This window comes from Silene latifolia, chromosome 11, assembly GCF_048544455.1.
Source record: "Silene latifolia isolate original U9 population chromosome 11, ASM4854445v1, whole genome shotgun sequence".
NCBI classification, from domain to species: domain Eukaryota; kingdom Viridiplantae; phylum Streptophyta; class Magnoliopsida; order Caryophyllales; family Caryophyllaceae; genus Silene; species Silene latifolia.
Genome location: NC_133536.1, coordinates 171,108,454 through 171,121,211, shown reverse-complemented (window position 1 = coordinate 171,121,211; position 12,758 = coordinate 171,108,454). Strand labels below are relative to the sequence as shown.

Sequence of the window (12,758 nt, the reverse complement as noted above, 5' to 3'; positions counted from 1 at the left end):
GTATGGAAAGTATTGACAACGGTTATTAAACAAAAACCGTTGTTAAAACGTTTTAACAACGGTTGTAAAACAACAACCGTTGTTAACTAAGTTTTAACAACGAGTTTCAAAAGTAACCGTTGTGATTACTTTTCACTAACTTTGCGTCAATTTTGCGCCAAATTATTAACAACGGTTTTGCATGTGTGACCCGTTGTTAAAACTTATAACAACGGTTATATAACCATACCCGTTGTAATTAATTTTAGTAAAATTTGCGCCATACATTCTACAACGTCTGTTGTGATTTTCGTGAATAATCGTTGTTAAAGGGGCGTTGTAATTGCCTGGATTTGTAGTAGTGTAGAACAATTAAAACACAATTATAAAGACACAAAAATCAGAATAAAACTATCAAGTTCATTTATTTTGATAATAAAGTTCAAATATCTTAACCGCAAAGTTCAAACGCATGAAAATGAAAAGTTCAAACACATGAAAATGGAAAGTTCAAATCAAACACACAAATTTGAAACTATAAAGTGTTTACTAAAACAAACTAGTAAAGCCGAGTAAACAAAAGATCTACATCCATCATCCTCAAATAGGTCCGCTTTCGATTATCATTTGGAAGTGCTAGGAATATATTGGCACGTGTTTCATCACTTAAATAACTCACGGTGGAAACAAAGTACGCATCACCCGATTCTTCTGCAATTTTCATTCTAGTCAATTCTTCACAAACCATCTGAGCTTTAGAAGGCTTACTTGATGAACCAACACTAGTTCCCGATAATAGTGCAATAACAATATAAAAACTAGTTTCCCTTCTCTTACGTTCTTCTAAACTAATGGGCTCTTCAATTTTTCTCTTACGCGAGGTTCTTAGAAAAATTTTTCTGTCAAGTAAACTTGGTGGAGATTTATCCTTATCAACTAACATGGTGTCCTGAAATTCATTAAGTTCATCACCCGACACTTCATTGTCTGGAGATTTTTCATCAATAGTAAGATCCTCAATATGCCTACTCAAGTAAGATGATCCTTTTCCCATTGCCGGAGAAAAAACAACCACCCACCTCATGCGCAGATCTTCCATTAAATAGTTTGCTCATTTCATCAAGGTTTGTCAATTCTTGTTTGATTATCTTTGTACCATACTTTACATTCCGCTGTATAAAACAAATTAAGACTTAAATTTAGATTTAACTTAAAATATAGCTAATTAAAAATGTAGTTTAAGAGAGGTTAATATAATTTTACCTCTAAGAATGCTCTATATCTCTCCAAAGACCTCTCTGCTACATCAATTTATTTAGTAATAGGATTGAATGATATGCCAGTCAAACCTTGCAATTCCTCCCAACACTTGTATCTTTCTTTCAAATCTGTATAATGATTTTGCACTTGTTTTCCCGTGACATCACTTTCGTTTTGTACGTTAAATTTCTTGGCAATGGTTCCCCAATTAAATTTGCTAACTCCTCCGTTTTTCTCCTCATTTAAAATGTTAAGCAAAACTCTTGAATTCTCATCCGACCAGGAAATTCTTCCCATTATGTTACTTTCAAATAAATCGATACAAATTATTTCAATATCATCAAGACAAAGATAGGGATTATATATAAAAGCATGGTCAGATGGATATATAACTACTACGACCATCTGACTATCACATAAGTCATGACAAAAGTTCCTACTTTGGCTAACACACATGCATTTGGCTAACAAATTTAAGTTCAAAAAAATAAAAAAAAAACATTTTGACAGTATATCAAAGTACGAAGAGTAATTAAGGGACTTTATATGCATTTGGCTAACAAATTTATTGAAATCATACTCTCTTATTTCTTTCCCTTTGCATCAACTATGTATGTATGCTATATCCATTTTCGTACTTATGTAATCCGTATTTTTTTATCTCTCTGTCCATGAGCATCAGAGCGTGTCACCTTTGTTTCTCATCAACTAGTTTCTTGCCTTTTGACCTTATTATTTTCCCTTCTTATTCATTTTCTATATGTTTTCAATTAAAATTGAAGAAATATCTATTTCAAATTTACTCAGCACTACCACAACCTATATTATTTCAATTTAGCTATAAGTGTCGGATTAGCATCTTCCATAGTTTGCTCTAATTTTTCAATAATTATTGTGTAAGACAGTCTTATTTCATCGTTGCAATATACCACTACAATGTATGCTTTTTATCTCTTCACAAAAACCTCCCCTGTATTTACGACGAGTAGAAAGACATACAAATGACACCGTCACATTCCATGCTAATATGCTATCAAACTCCCTTTATACTGATATTAATGTCTTCTTGAAATTATACAAATGTCTTATATAGAAGTAATTTGCGATCTAACAACAAAGATTCAAACTTTTTAGATCAATTTAGAAGAACACATATAGGAAACAACATAATACATAAAATCACGTCTTAATATCACAATTGCAAAACAAAAGCAAGAAATAAAAACAAACCCATTAAAAAATACTTCCTCTATTCAACTGCACTCTACCTATTTCACTTTTGTACACTATTCACAATTGTGTATTCAATTTCGATTTTCTCTCGATACGTAAGTAGAAATATATTCATGTGGGATCTTGTTTGATTCGTCTTTACGAGTACATTAAAAATATCTAACTTTTATAATTTTTGCAAATACGTTGCTAACGATATTTAGCGCGTAAAACACGCGTTGGCAAACGTGAAAAAGGAAAGTAGTAGAGTGGAGTTGAATGGAGGAAGTATGTGAATTCAATCAAGGCACAAAAGAATCAAAGGGTAATACCAAAAATTAGTGAATACCTTCAAAAGATTGGCTGTTGCGTCAAGGTAGGATTTTTTTTCACGAACAAGTTCTAAGGGGAAAGGTTGAAGGCACACTAGTATTTGTTAGAGAAATGAGTGTAGATCTCGCGCAAAAGCGCGGTATATATAGTGCTTTTAATTTTTACTATAATACTTATAGATTTCAGATTTAAATCTCATGAATTTAAAAAAAAAAAAATTAATCTTAAAATTAATCAAGAGAATTGAGTAATTTTTGTGTTTTTTTTATGAAAATATTTTAACTACCTCATATTATTTTAGTAAATTTTTTTCGTCGCGAAGTTAAAAATAGGAGTAACAATTTATGTATAGAGATTATAGTTTTATACCAATTTTTTTTTATTTTTATTAAAAGATTATATTTTTAAGTTTAATGATAAAAAGGTTATTTTTAAATGAAAAATTATTTTAATAAATGAAATCTAATTTGTTTCCATATATAAGTTATAGCACTTTGAAGGAAAAACTTTAGATAAGTTTTATTCTTTTACTCGTAGTATATAGGAAGATTTGTAGAATCTAACACACATAAAAACCCAAAATATATCAGGTAGTCCAAAATATTTTACTGAATATATTTTTTTTTCTCTACAAAGGCCCAATATTTATATAGAATAACCAAAGTATTAGGCCCAATTTATAGGTGAAATGATTTGAGCGGAAAAATCTCAAGTTTCACCTATTCATTTAGTAAATAGAGGATTTTTGAGTCATACGTAGGTGTTTTTTTTTTTTTGGCAAAGTTCAGTTCAGTTCATGTCCATCTCCCTAAAACTAAAAGAATAAGAAAACTAAAACTTTTTCCCGCCTAAATGCTCATACCTATAAGTGGACTTTTTTTTTACATATTAATATGCTGGGCTTAGTGTATGCCGTCAAATAATCTATAACATATACAAGTCCACTCAAATCTATAACATTAGTACACGCCAACTATGCTACTAAAAATATAAAAAATTTACATATCTTTGTAATAAAGGTTAATGGTTTACATATCCTGGGGATAATTGTTAATTAAGATATGCACCAAAATTTTGGATATACAGCAAAATTATTACGATTTATATATCCTTCTAATAAAGGTTAATTAACATATGCACCAAAATTAGGGATATACATATCATTATAATATATTAATATCATAGAAAGATCTTATTTCAAATCATTTATGTACTAACACACCAAAATTAGGGATATACATATCATTATAATATACTGATATCATAAAAAGATCTTATTTCAAATCCTTTATATACTATTATTTATCCATAAAATATTCTAATCGTAATCTTTTGGGTCAAAAAAATTATTTTTCTAATTAATCTTTTGCTGAATTTATATTCTTCCCACAAATACATTCTTAATTATACTAGTCAATAAAATCTTTCAACATACCCCTAACAACCTCTCCATAGTTAAGATCTTTTGATGAAGCAGAGATGGCAGCATAAACATGTCGTACAAAATATATTGAGATGGTAGCATATACTTATTTATGAATATTTTTTGCTGAGATGGTAGCATAAACGTGTCGTATTATTTTTATATTTTTTCCGTTTATAAAGTTAATATGCGATTTACTTACATTTTGTTTTTATTTTAATGATCATATCCCCTATTAGTAGTGACCCTTATATTAGAGTATATTTTTGAATAATAATCGGTTTCATTATTTGTAATAATAAAAACAGGCTCGCACAAAAATAATTTAATCTAAAAGTCCTTTAAATATTACACTTTTTTTTTAATATATCACTAACACTAGTTTTAAACCCGTGTAAAATTGCACGGGTATGTATTTGGGCCAGAATGAATTTTTTTTATGTATATTTGTTTTTGCATTTCTATTGTACCTATCTAATTGGTCTAAATCAACGATGTACATAATTAAAGTTTAAATTTGTTACAAACATGTGTTCAAATGCACTGGTTTATAAGGAAATAACGTAATCTACTCTTGTAAACAAAAATTGCATACATAAAAAACTTTACATTCGGATAAAAGAAATATAATCTAATAATCAACTTTAACATATGCAAGTTATTCTAAAAATTGAAAAATTTCATGATACACTACATTAGTAGTCGTAGTAGAAGTACGCATATCTGAGTCACAAATTAAAATTTTCAAGCCTTCTTTTCGGGTGACCCTGGAAAGTGCGACATAAAGCTGACCATGACTAAACACTGGTCTTGGAAGATAGATGCTGACCTGAGATAAAGACTGCCCTTGACTCTTGTTTATCGTCATTGCAAAACAAACACCGATGGGAAATTGTCTTCTACTGAAACGTACCGGAAATCTATTGGTGTCCGATGGAGTAAGTGTTAGTCGAGCAATATGCACTCTATCACCTTTATGACTACCCGTTAAGACAGTACATCTTATCACGCGTGCCCCCATATCAGTCACAATTAGTCTCGTGCGATTACACAACCTACGTGATTGATCAATGTTTCGCAGAAGCATCAATATTGAGTTTTTTTGTGACATACTCTGAATGTTTGCAATTCTATATATAAGCCAATGTAACCTCTTACTAAACCCTAAATGCCCCACTACTACCATTACCCCTCAACTCCACTTCTTTGAAACTGCTATAACTGTTGCCATGCCATATTTAACTGCATATGACATTATCTCAGAATTAGCTGATTATTATCTCAGAATTAGCTGATTATCTGAATTTAATGCAGTTTCGGAATTCACGGTTGGACGGTCCAAGTGTATTTATCATGATGATAATAACATTGCCTATCATTCGTACTTGTAGAAGTAGAAATTACTCGGTAGCCTATCATTGTCATCTTCCGAATTCGGAGTGCGAGGCTGATAGTTAAATTGCCAGAATTTTTGCTCCAAGTACATAAATCCCCGGTGATGAACAACTTTCTATACAGATCTGAGAGGATTATTTTTTCTAAAAAAAAAACATATTTTAAAGTTTTTCGACTTACTTTATCGTGTTTTTATTATTTAAACAATATTTGTTATAACAATTGTGAATTATTTATTAAAAAATTTATTAGAAAAATTTTACTAAAAATTTTTAAATCACTTGTAAATTAAAATAAAATTATTTATTTGTTTTTTTAGAGTAAAAAAAAATTAAAAATACCTTTAAATGCTTGTTGAAGACTATATTAACTCGGTTTCCTATCATTGTCACCTACCAATTTCGGTGTGCTCGGCTGATAGTTAAGATGCCGAGTTTTATATTCCAAGTACATATGCCGTCATTATTGTTTTTTGAAAAAAAAAATTTGTACCCTGTAGTTTTAAAAAATTATGTTGTGAATTTGTCGTACAATAATATTAACAAAAATACATGTAATTCATTTCCGTTGTATATTCGATCCCGTATCTAAATGTAATCCTTCTGTAATTTTATTGTGTAATTTTGTTTTAAAAATTATGTAATTTAATCACATTTACTCGCATTTGTAATTAATTCTGCGTAAATGTTATGCATTTTCTTTACACGGAATGTATAAAATTTTATCATAATATTAATTCGAAGAAGTATTCCATAAGATTATTTTATATAATTTGTTGCGACACGGAATTTAGCGCATGTTCGAAAAGACGGATATCTGAATAATTAAATACGTTGTACACTCATGGGTCCCACCATAACCTGAATTTTTCAAAAAAAAAAGAAAAAAAAATGTATTTATGACGTGACGCGCTGTACAATGAGTATTGTCTTCTGAATTTATATAGATAAGATTATAACGTACATTAGAACTTATTATAAGTACAACTCATTTATATAAATATCTTAAATCTCCACCATACAAGTGAAGCTCACAAATATCACGCCTTAGCTCTCTAATGCCGTGCTTTAGCACGGGATCTCAACTAGTTAAGTTCAGTTCAGTTCAGGTCCATTCAGTTCAGTTCAGTTCAGTCCAAAAGAACATGACTTATATTCAGTAAATAAAATAGGTAGATTTGTACTAATATCACATATTAAACAAGATATTATATTATAAATATAACTATACCTTGTTATTTATAATAAAAAATAAAGAAAATAAAATTTGTGAAACGTCTTTATAAGAGTCGTACTTTGACTTTAACCCTACCCAAAATACATATTTAACGAAATGAAGTGGTTCCAAAATACCAAACCGAGTCATTTGACCAGCCCAGTCAACCTATAACCCAATGACCACGGCACAACTCCCTTTTCATTTTAAACGAGAAGCAAAAAAAAAAAAAAATTAAAAACCACGTGGCATTTTTCTATTGGTGACAAACAACAATAACTCGTATCTGATTGGTAGCTTCAATGAAAGAACACGTTGGCCAAAAAACCACACCACACTGAATAACTTCAACAACAAACTTCACTCTTCTGAGAAATCTTCACACAATCATTTGTCAATTCTCCAGAAATCTTCAATAATCACTCAAAGTCGCGATCTTTTTATCATATTCATTACAAAATTTGCAGAAATTTTGTTTCAAGCTACTTTACGCCATCTGGTGATAGATACGCGGAGAGATCGCGATTTCTCTCCTCAACAATGGCGTCTCACAGAAGAACGACGAAAACGACGATTTTATTGTTCGTTTTATGCGTTTTTTTACACGCTATATTCGCCATTGCAGCGTATGTTGATTTTCTCTCTCTATTGCGATTACGATTGAATTTGCTGAATTAATGAAGAAAATAGCTGATTTTATGTGATTAAGATTAATTTGTTGAATTATTAATGAAGGTTAGCTGATTTGTGTTGATTACGATCAATTTGTTGAATTAATTTAAGAAAAACAGCTGATTTTGTGATGAATTTTGCAGAAAGAGTTATTATGATATACTGCAAGTGCCGAAAGGTGCGTCAGATGATCAGATCAAACGAGCTTATCGAAAACTTGCGTTGAAATATCATCCTGATAAAAATCAAGGCAATGAAGAAGCTAACAAAAAGTTCGCCGAGATGAGCAACGGTAATTTCATTTCGCTTAATTTGATTTGATACTTCGTGTTTTGTTGAAGATGTTAGGTTATTGTTGAATATTTTTAGGTTTTTGTGTGTGTTTGTATTTGATTGGTTTTTGTTATGTTTTTCGGCAGCTTATGAAGTTCTATCAGATGGTGAGAAGAGAAAAATCTATGATCGGTATGGTGAGGAAGGTCTTAAACAATATGCTGCAAGCGGTGGCGGTAGAGGTGGCGGTGGTGGAATGAATATGCAGGACATTTTTAGTCAGTAAGTTGATTACTTCGTACTTCTTATTATTTATGTGGGTATTGAGGTTATAATGTAGTTATCATTTGAATAGTTGAAATGTTTGGTGACTTGAGCATTGTGTTGTTTGACTAGCATTGATAAGAGAATTATGGTTTCTTCTAGTGTGATGTTTCGGTGTCTGTATTGCTAATTACTTGCTAATTGTGGACAATGACTCAATGTGCTAAGAGGCGTTGATGGTGATTATGACCGAGTTGGAGTATTGAAAAAAGTGCTTAACCTTACACATCAGGACTTACTCCACAATGTGTCTTTTTTCTAAGTGTCAAACTTGTGATTTGAATTTTTTTCACATGTTGGTCTTTGATAGAGAAGGGGTGCAACAAATTATTGAATGCAAGATGAGACTGTAGTAGTTTTACTATTATAGGAAAGAATTTGTCAGTGAAGTAAAGTAGAGTATAATAGTCATTGCATTTGAAATTGTAGCTGTGAAGTGAGATCGCCTGGTTTCATGGATGTTACACGGTGTTATTTCACAAAACTTGTGTGGGATTGGTGTTCATCTATCGGCATTTCACTCAATTGTACACGATGGGGTTAAAAAGCACCTTCTCGCACAATTTACTTCCTCCAATGAGATTTGAAACATTACTGATTGGGGAAGTGTAGTATGTCCTTGTGCTCTATTGCGCTGTCTTAATCAACTATTTTACTGGTCTCTGAGGTGGGAAGTGATTGTAGAACGGTGGAATATAAGGTCCTTTGAGATCATATTTACTAATTATTGTTCTGTCAGCTGGAGTTTGTAACTTTGTATGTATCTGTTCTTGTGAAGCTGTTTCCATAGTGAGCATTAGATCCTCTCTGAATATTTTCTGTGTAAATTTATATGTGCACGACAAGTTAGATTGATTTCAATTGATTCACTTGTTGGTTCTCAAATTTTGGTACTTATTCTAGATTCTTCGGAGGTGGTGGTATGGAGGAGGAAGAGGAAGAGAAAGTAGTGAAAGGGGACGATGTTATTGTAGATCTAGAAGCATCATTGGAAGATCTCTACATGGGAGGCACAATGAAGGTAGAGATATGTTTATGCTTGTTGATTTTCCTATTTGCTTGATGTTTTCTTTTTTGGATCCAGTCTGCTTGTAAATTGATGATGTGGAAACCTTTATGCTACTAGTTTTGTATGCCAATTGTAGTAGCTTTTCTTTTACTTCACTAGAAAAATGACTTCATACGCGAGAGAACCCTTCTTCCTTCTCCATTTGTCCTTACCACAAAGTAAAGTAGCATATGATGATTCTTATAGGGTACATGTTTGACACATCATAGTATCATACCCTTTTTTGACATTCTAAAGTCTTCTTTGACTTTGGGTCGCATGGGATGATAGCCACTTTTGGTTCTTGTGGGCTACCTGAGATGAAAGTTTGTGTTTTGTTGTGTTAAAAACTGGTTTTTCCTTCAAATATGCTCATAGTATAGTTACGTAATCTAGTTCGTGAATATGCCAGGTTTGGAGGGAGAAAAATGTTATTAAGCCTGCGTCAGGGAAAAGAAACTGCAACTGTCGTAATGAGGTTTATCATCGGCAGATAGGTCCAGGAATGTACCAGCAGATAACAGAGCAGGTTATTTCTATCGCACTTTCTGTTGCTACAACTATTTGTCATATAATAAGTTATTATTTGTAACTCTCACTTGGGTTTGCTTCATTGCACATTATAATCCCCTTGTAATTTAAGCGAGTGTGAAGCTGGTAATACATGATATCTGCCATGGAGAACTTTGATGTTGCACTCTTACTGAGTGTGGCTTTTTAGTTATTCAGTGTTTGTCGTTCTGTTTCTACTGTTGTTTAGACGTTATTCAGGCTTTAGTACGTGCTTCACACAACTTCTTAAATACGCACCCGATTCTGATTTCCGCAGGTTTGTGACAAGTGTCCTAATGTGAAATTCGAACGTGAAGGTTACTCTTTGACCGTGGATATCGAAAAGGGAATGAAAGATGGAGAAGTAAGTTTTTGGTGCGCTGTTTTAGCATACATCTGATTGTTTCTATTGAATGGATGGGAGTTATATATATTTTGACCGGCAATTGATTAGTTCGCCATCCGGAAAACAAAATTCTAACTAGGTGGACCTTGCACATTTTTCAGGAGATATCTTTCTATGAAGACGGTGAGCCCAAAATAGATGGAGAAGCTGGGGATTTGAAGGTAGGGCTCCTTCATGATTTTTGATTCACCTGCGACTAATGTTTCAAGATTACCAACATAATCTTAACAACTCGTGTATTTTGCAGTTTCGTATTCGCACGGCACCCCATGATGTTTTCGAGAGAGATGGAAATGACCTGCGTACCACTATTAATATTACTTTGGTAAGTACGATATGCATATAATCTTACATAACCTCTAAGCTTAGTCTGATTCTAGACTTCCAGTGGCATGTATAGGCGTATAGCTGCTGGAAATTGTTTGAAGATCTTGAAAACGCTTGTTAGTGCTCTGTTTACTTTGACTGGCTCACTGGCATGCCTTTTCAGTTCTGTGCTTGAACAATAACTCCCAATTAATGGCTAGTGTGTCATAGTTAAATTGTTTTTAGCGAATCCAATTTGGTGGCCTACGCTACTCATTTGGGTACTTAAAGCCAAGTTCATAATAAGATTTTCAACATTAAAATTTCCATATTAAGGTACATTATTATGATTTTTCAGTCAAATCGGAAAATTTAAACCAGTTGATAACTGAAAATCCAGTTGTGTATCTTACTGTGAGTGTATTTCAGTCGACATAAACTTGTGTAGTGCTTTAAGCGGTGTATGCTTATGTGACTCTATTTACTGCTATTTTCTGTGTAGTCGTGTAGAGCTACATTCTTGGGGTTTAGTTGTAAGTGGAAACAAAATAGCTGTGCAAGATGCTGACACATGGCAACTACTAGTTAGGTTTCAGTGGAATTCTCTTGGGCGTCTGAAGTTTGAAATTATTTCATGCATTGTGTTGAAAACTTGAAGCATGTAGTGCCGACCTTTCTTACTGTCATCTGCTAAAAGTCAAATCTTTTATCATGGAATTGGAAAGGTGCTCTATTTCTTGATGTCATCCACATCAGTTGCATGTTAATCTAATGGTTTCTACCTATGTGCGTGTAGCTTCAAGCGCTTGTCGGTTTCGAAAAGACCATCAAACACCTTGACGAGCATTTGGTAGACATTAGTTCAAAGGTGAGAATTCTGCACATTTCTCTATTGTTTTAGCAATGCACCTTATGTTCCTTGCCTGTGTTTTGTTTTGGGAATATATATGTTTTCTGGGTGAATTCTATACGTTGCACCAGGTGGAATATGGGAAAAATATATAAGATAATTCTCCGAAGACGTAAAATGCCTTTTTTTACCCCCGAGCCCCCATGTTCTTCCTGCAAGCTTTTCACTCTTCATGCAACCCTTCCCTTAATTTAAAAGATCTTCCCACTCTTCATTCAAATAGTACATGCTTACCCTTCCCTTAATTTAAAAGATCTTCTCACTCTTCATGCAAATAGTACATGCTTACATTTCCCTTAATTTAAAAGATGGGCCGATATGAACTTCGTAAGCCAAGTAGCTTACACTTTGTTAGGGGTATTAAGTATTAACATGGTTTAACTCGGATGAACTCAGGGCGTTACTAAGCCGAAGGAGGTGAGGAAGTTTAAAGGAGAAGGAATGCCACTGCACTTGAGCAATAAGAAAGGCAACCTTTATGTCACCTTCGAAGTTTTGTTCCCGACTTCATTAACGGACGAGCAAAAGCAAAAGATAAAGGAAGTTCTTGGTTAGAAAGATTAGCTTGCAGTAATTTTTGGTAGCCTTTAAAAATGGGCTCTCTGTAACATGATGAACATTTCACTCTAGCTACATCTTTTCTTCCTTTTAATTATTTTCCTCCCTTGATTTCAGTTTTACGGTGTAGTATTAGGTCGATAGTGAATTGCATATTTCCTATATTTGGAAGGGCTTTTGCCGGGTTGCGGACCACTAACAGTCAAGAGAACATTATAAATTTATAAGCCGAGCCTGTGATCTCCTTTAGATTATTTATTTGGTTCACAAAATTAAAATTTGGAGGCTTTGTATCGAAATGGATTTGCAAGTCGTTCTTGAGCCTCTTTGCTAAATGATGTAGTAATACTGATGTATTTTTAGTGTAATTTAATCTTTTTGACAGATTTGACTATGATTTTCTTGGTTTTGACCTTCGATAGCGTAACCGCAATGGTGCAATAACAGTAAAGTGCAATGAACTCTAAAAATTGATATGAATTCCAGGAATAATCGAGGAAAACTGAGATAATAATAGGATTCTTATGAAGAGAAAAGAATCGAATGTTTCGTCTTATTAATTTTGGTAATTAAAAGATTACAGAGGAATGTTTAGAGAGAGAAGTAAGTGAGGTTACAGCAAAATGAATGAATGATTCTAACAACTTATAACAATCTATTTAAAGATCATTCTAACAACTTTTCCCTCCAAAATCTCTAACAGAATTTTGTTACAATTCTGTTTCCAGCTGGCAGCCAATTGTCTCCAGCTACTAACTACTTCTAACTTCCTTCTCATTACATTCTTTCCCCCTTATCAAAAGCTTGCCCTCAAGCTTCAAAGTTGAATTCTGGAAATCGTCTTAATATTTCATCATAGGGCTCCCAAGTTGCATCTTCAGGATCACTGTTA

At 32.8% G+C, this 12,758-nt stretch overlaps 1 protein-coding gene and 1 long non-coding RNA gene across 2 annotated transcripts; one reads left to right on the top strand and one right to left on the bottom strand.

Annotated features, from left to right (window-relative positions):
* Positions 1–492: 492 nt before the first annotated feature.
* On the bottom strand, positions 493–2,929 carry LOC141615197 (uncharacterized). Its single transcript, XR_012529703.1, has 3 exons — positions 2,801–2,929; positions 1,243–1,543; positions 493–1,151 (listed from the first exon to the last, which is right to left on the bottom strand). It is a non-coding gene; the product is annotated as an uncharacterized LOC141615197 (long non-coding RNA).
* A 4,192-nt stretch (positions 2,930–7,121) lies between these two features.
* LOC141612075 (dnaJ protein ERDJ3B) lies at positions 7,122–12,258 on the top strand. Its single transcript, XM_074430783.1, has 10 exons — positions 7,122–7,443; positions 7,633–7,781; positions 7,909–8,044; positions 8,990–9,107; positions 9,547–9,663; positions 9,964–10,050; positions 10,194–10,253; positions 10,340–10,417; positions 11,195–11,266; positions 11,705–12,258. The coding sequence occupies exons 1-10, from the start codon at positions 7,358–7,360 to the stop codon at positions 11,861–11,863; spliced, it is 1,062 nt and encodes a 353-aa protein (XP_074286884.1). The 5' UTR covers positions 7,122–7,357; the 3' UTR covers positions 11,864–12,258.
* The last annotated feature ends 500 nt before the right edge of the window (positions 12,259–12,758 follow it).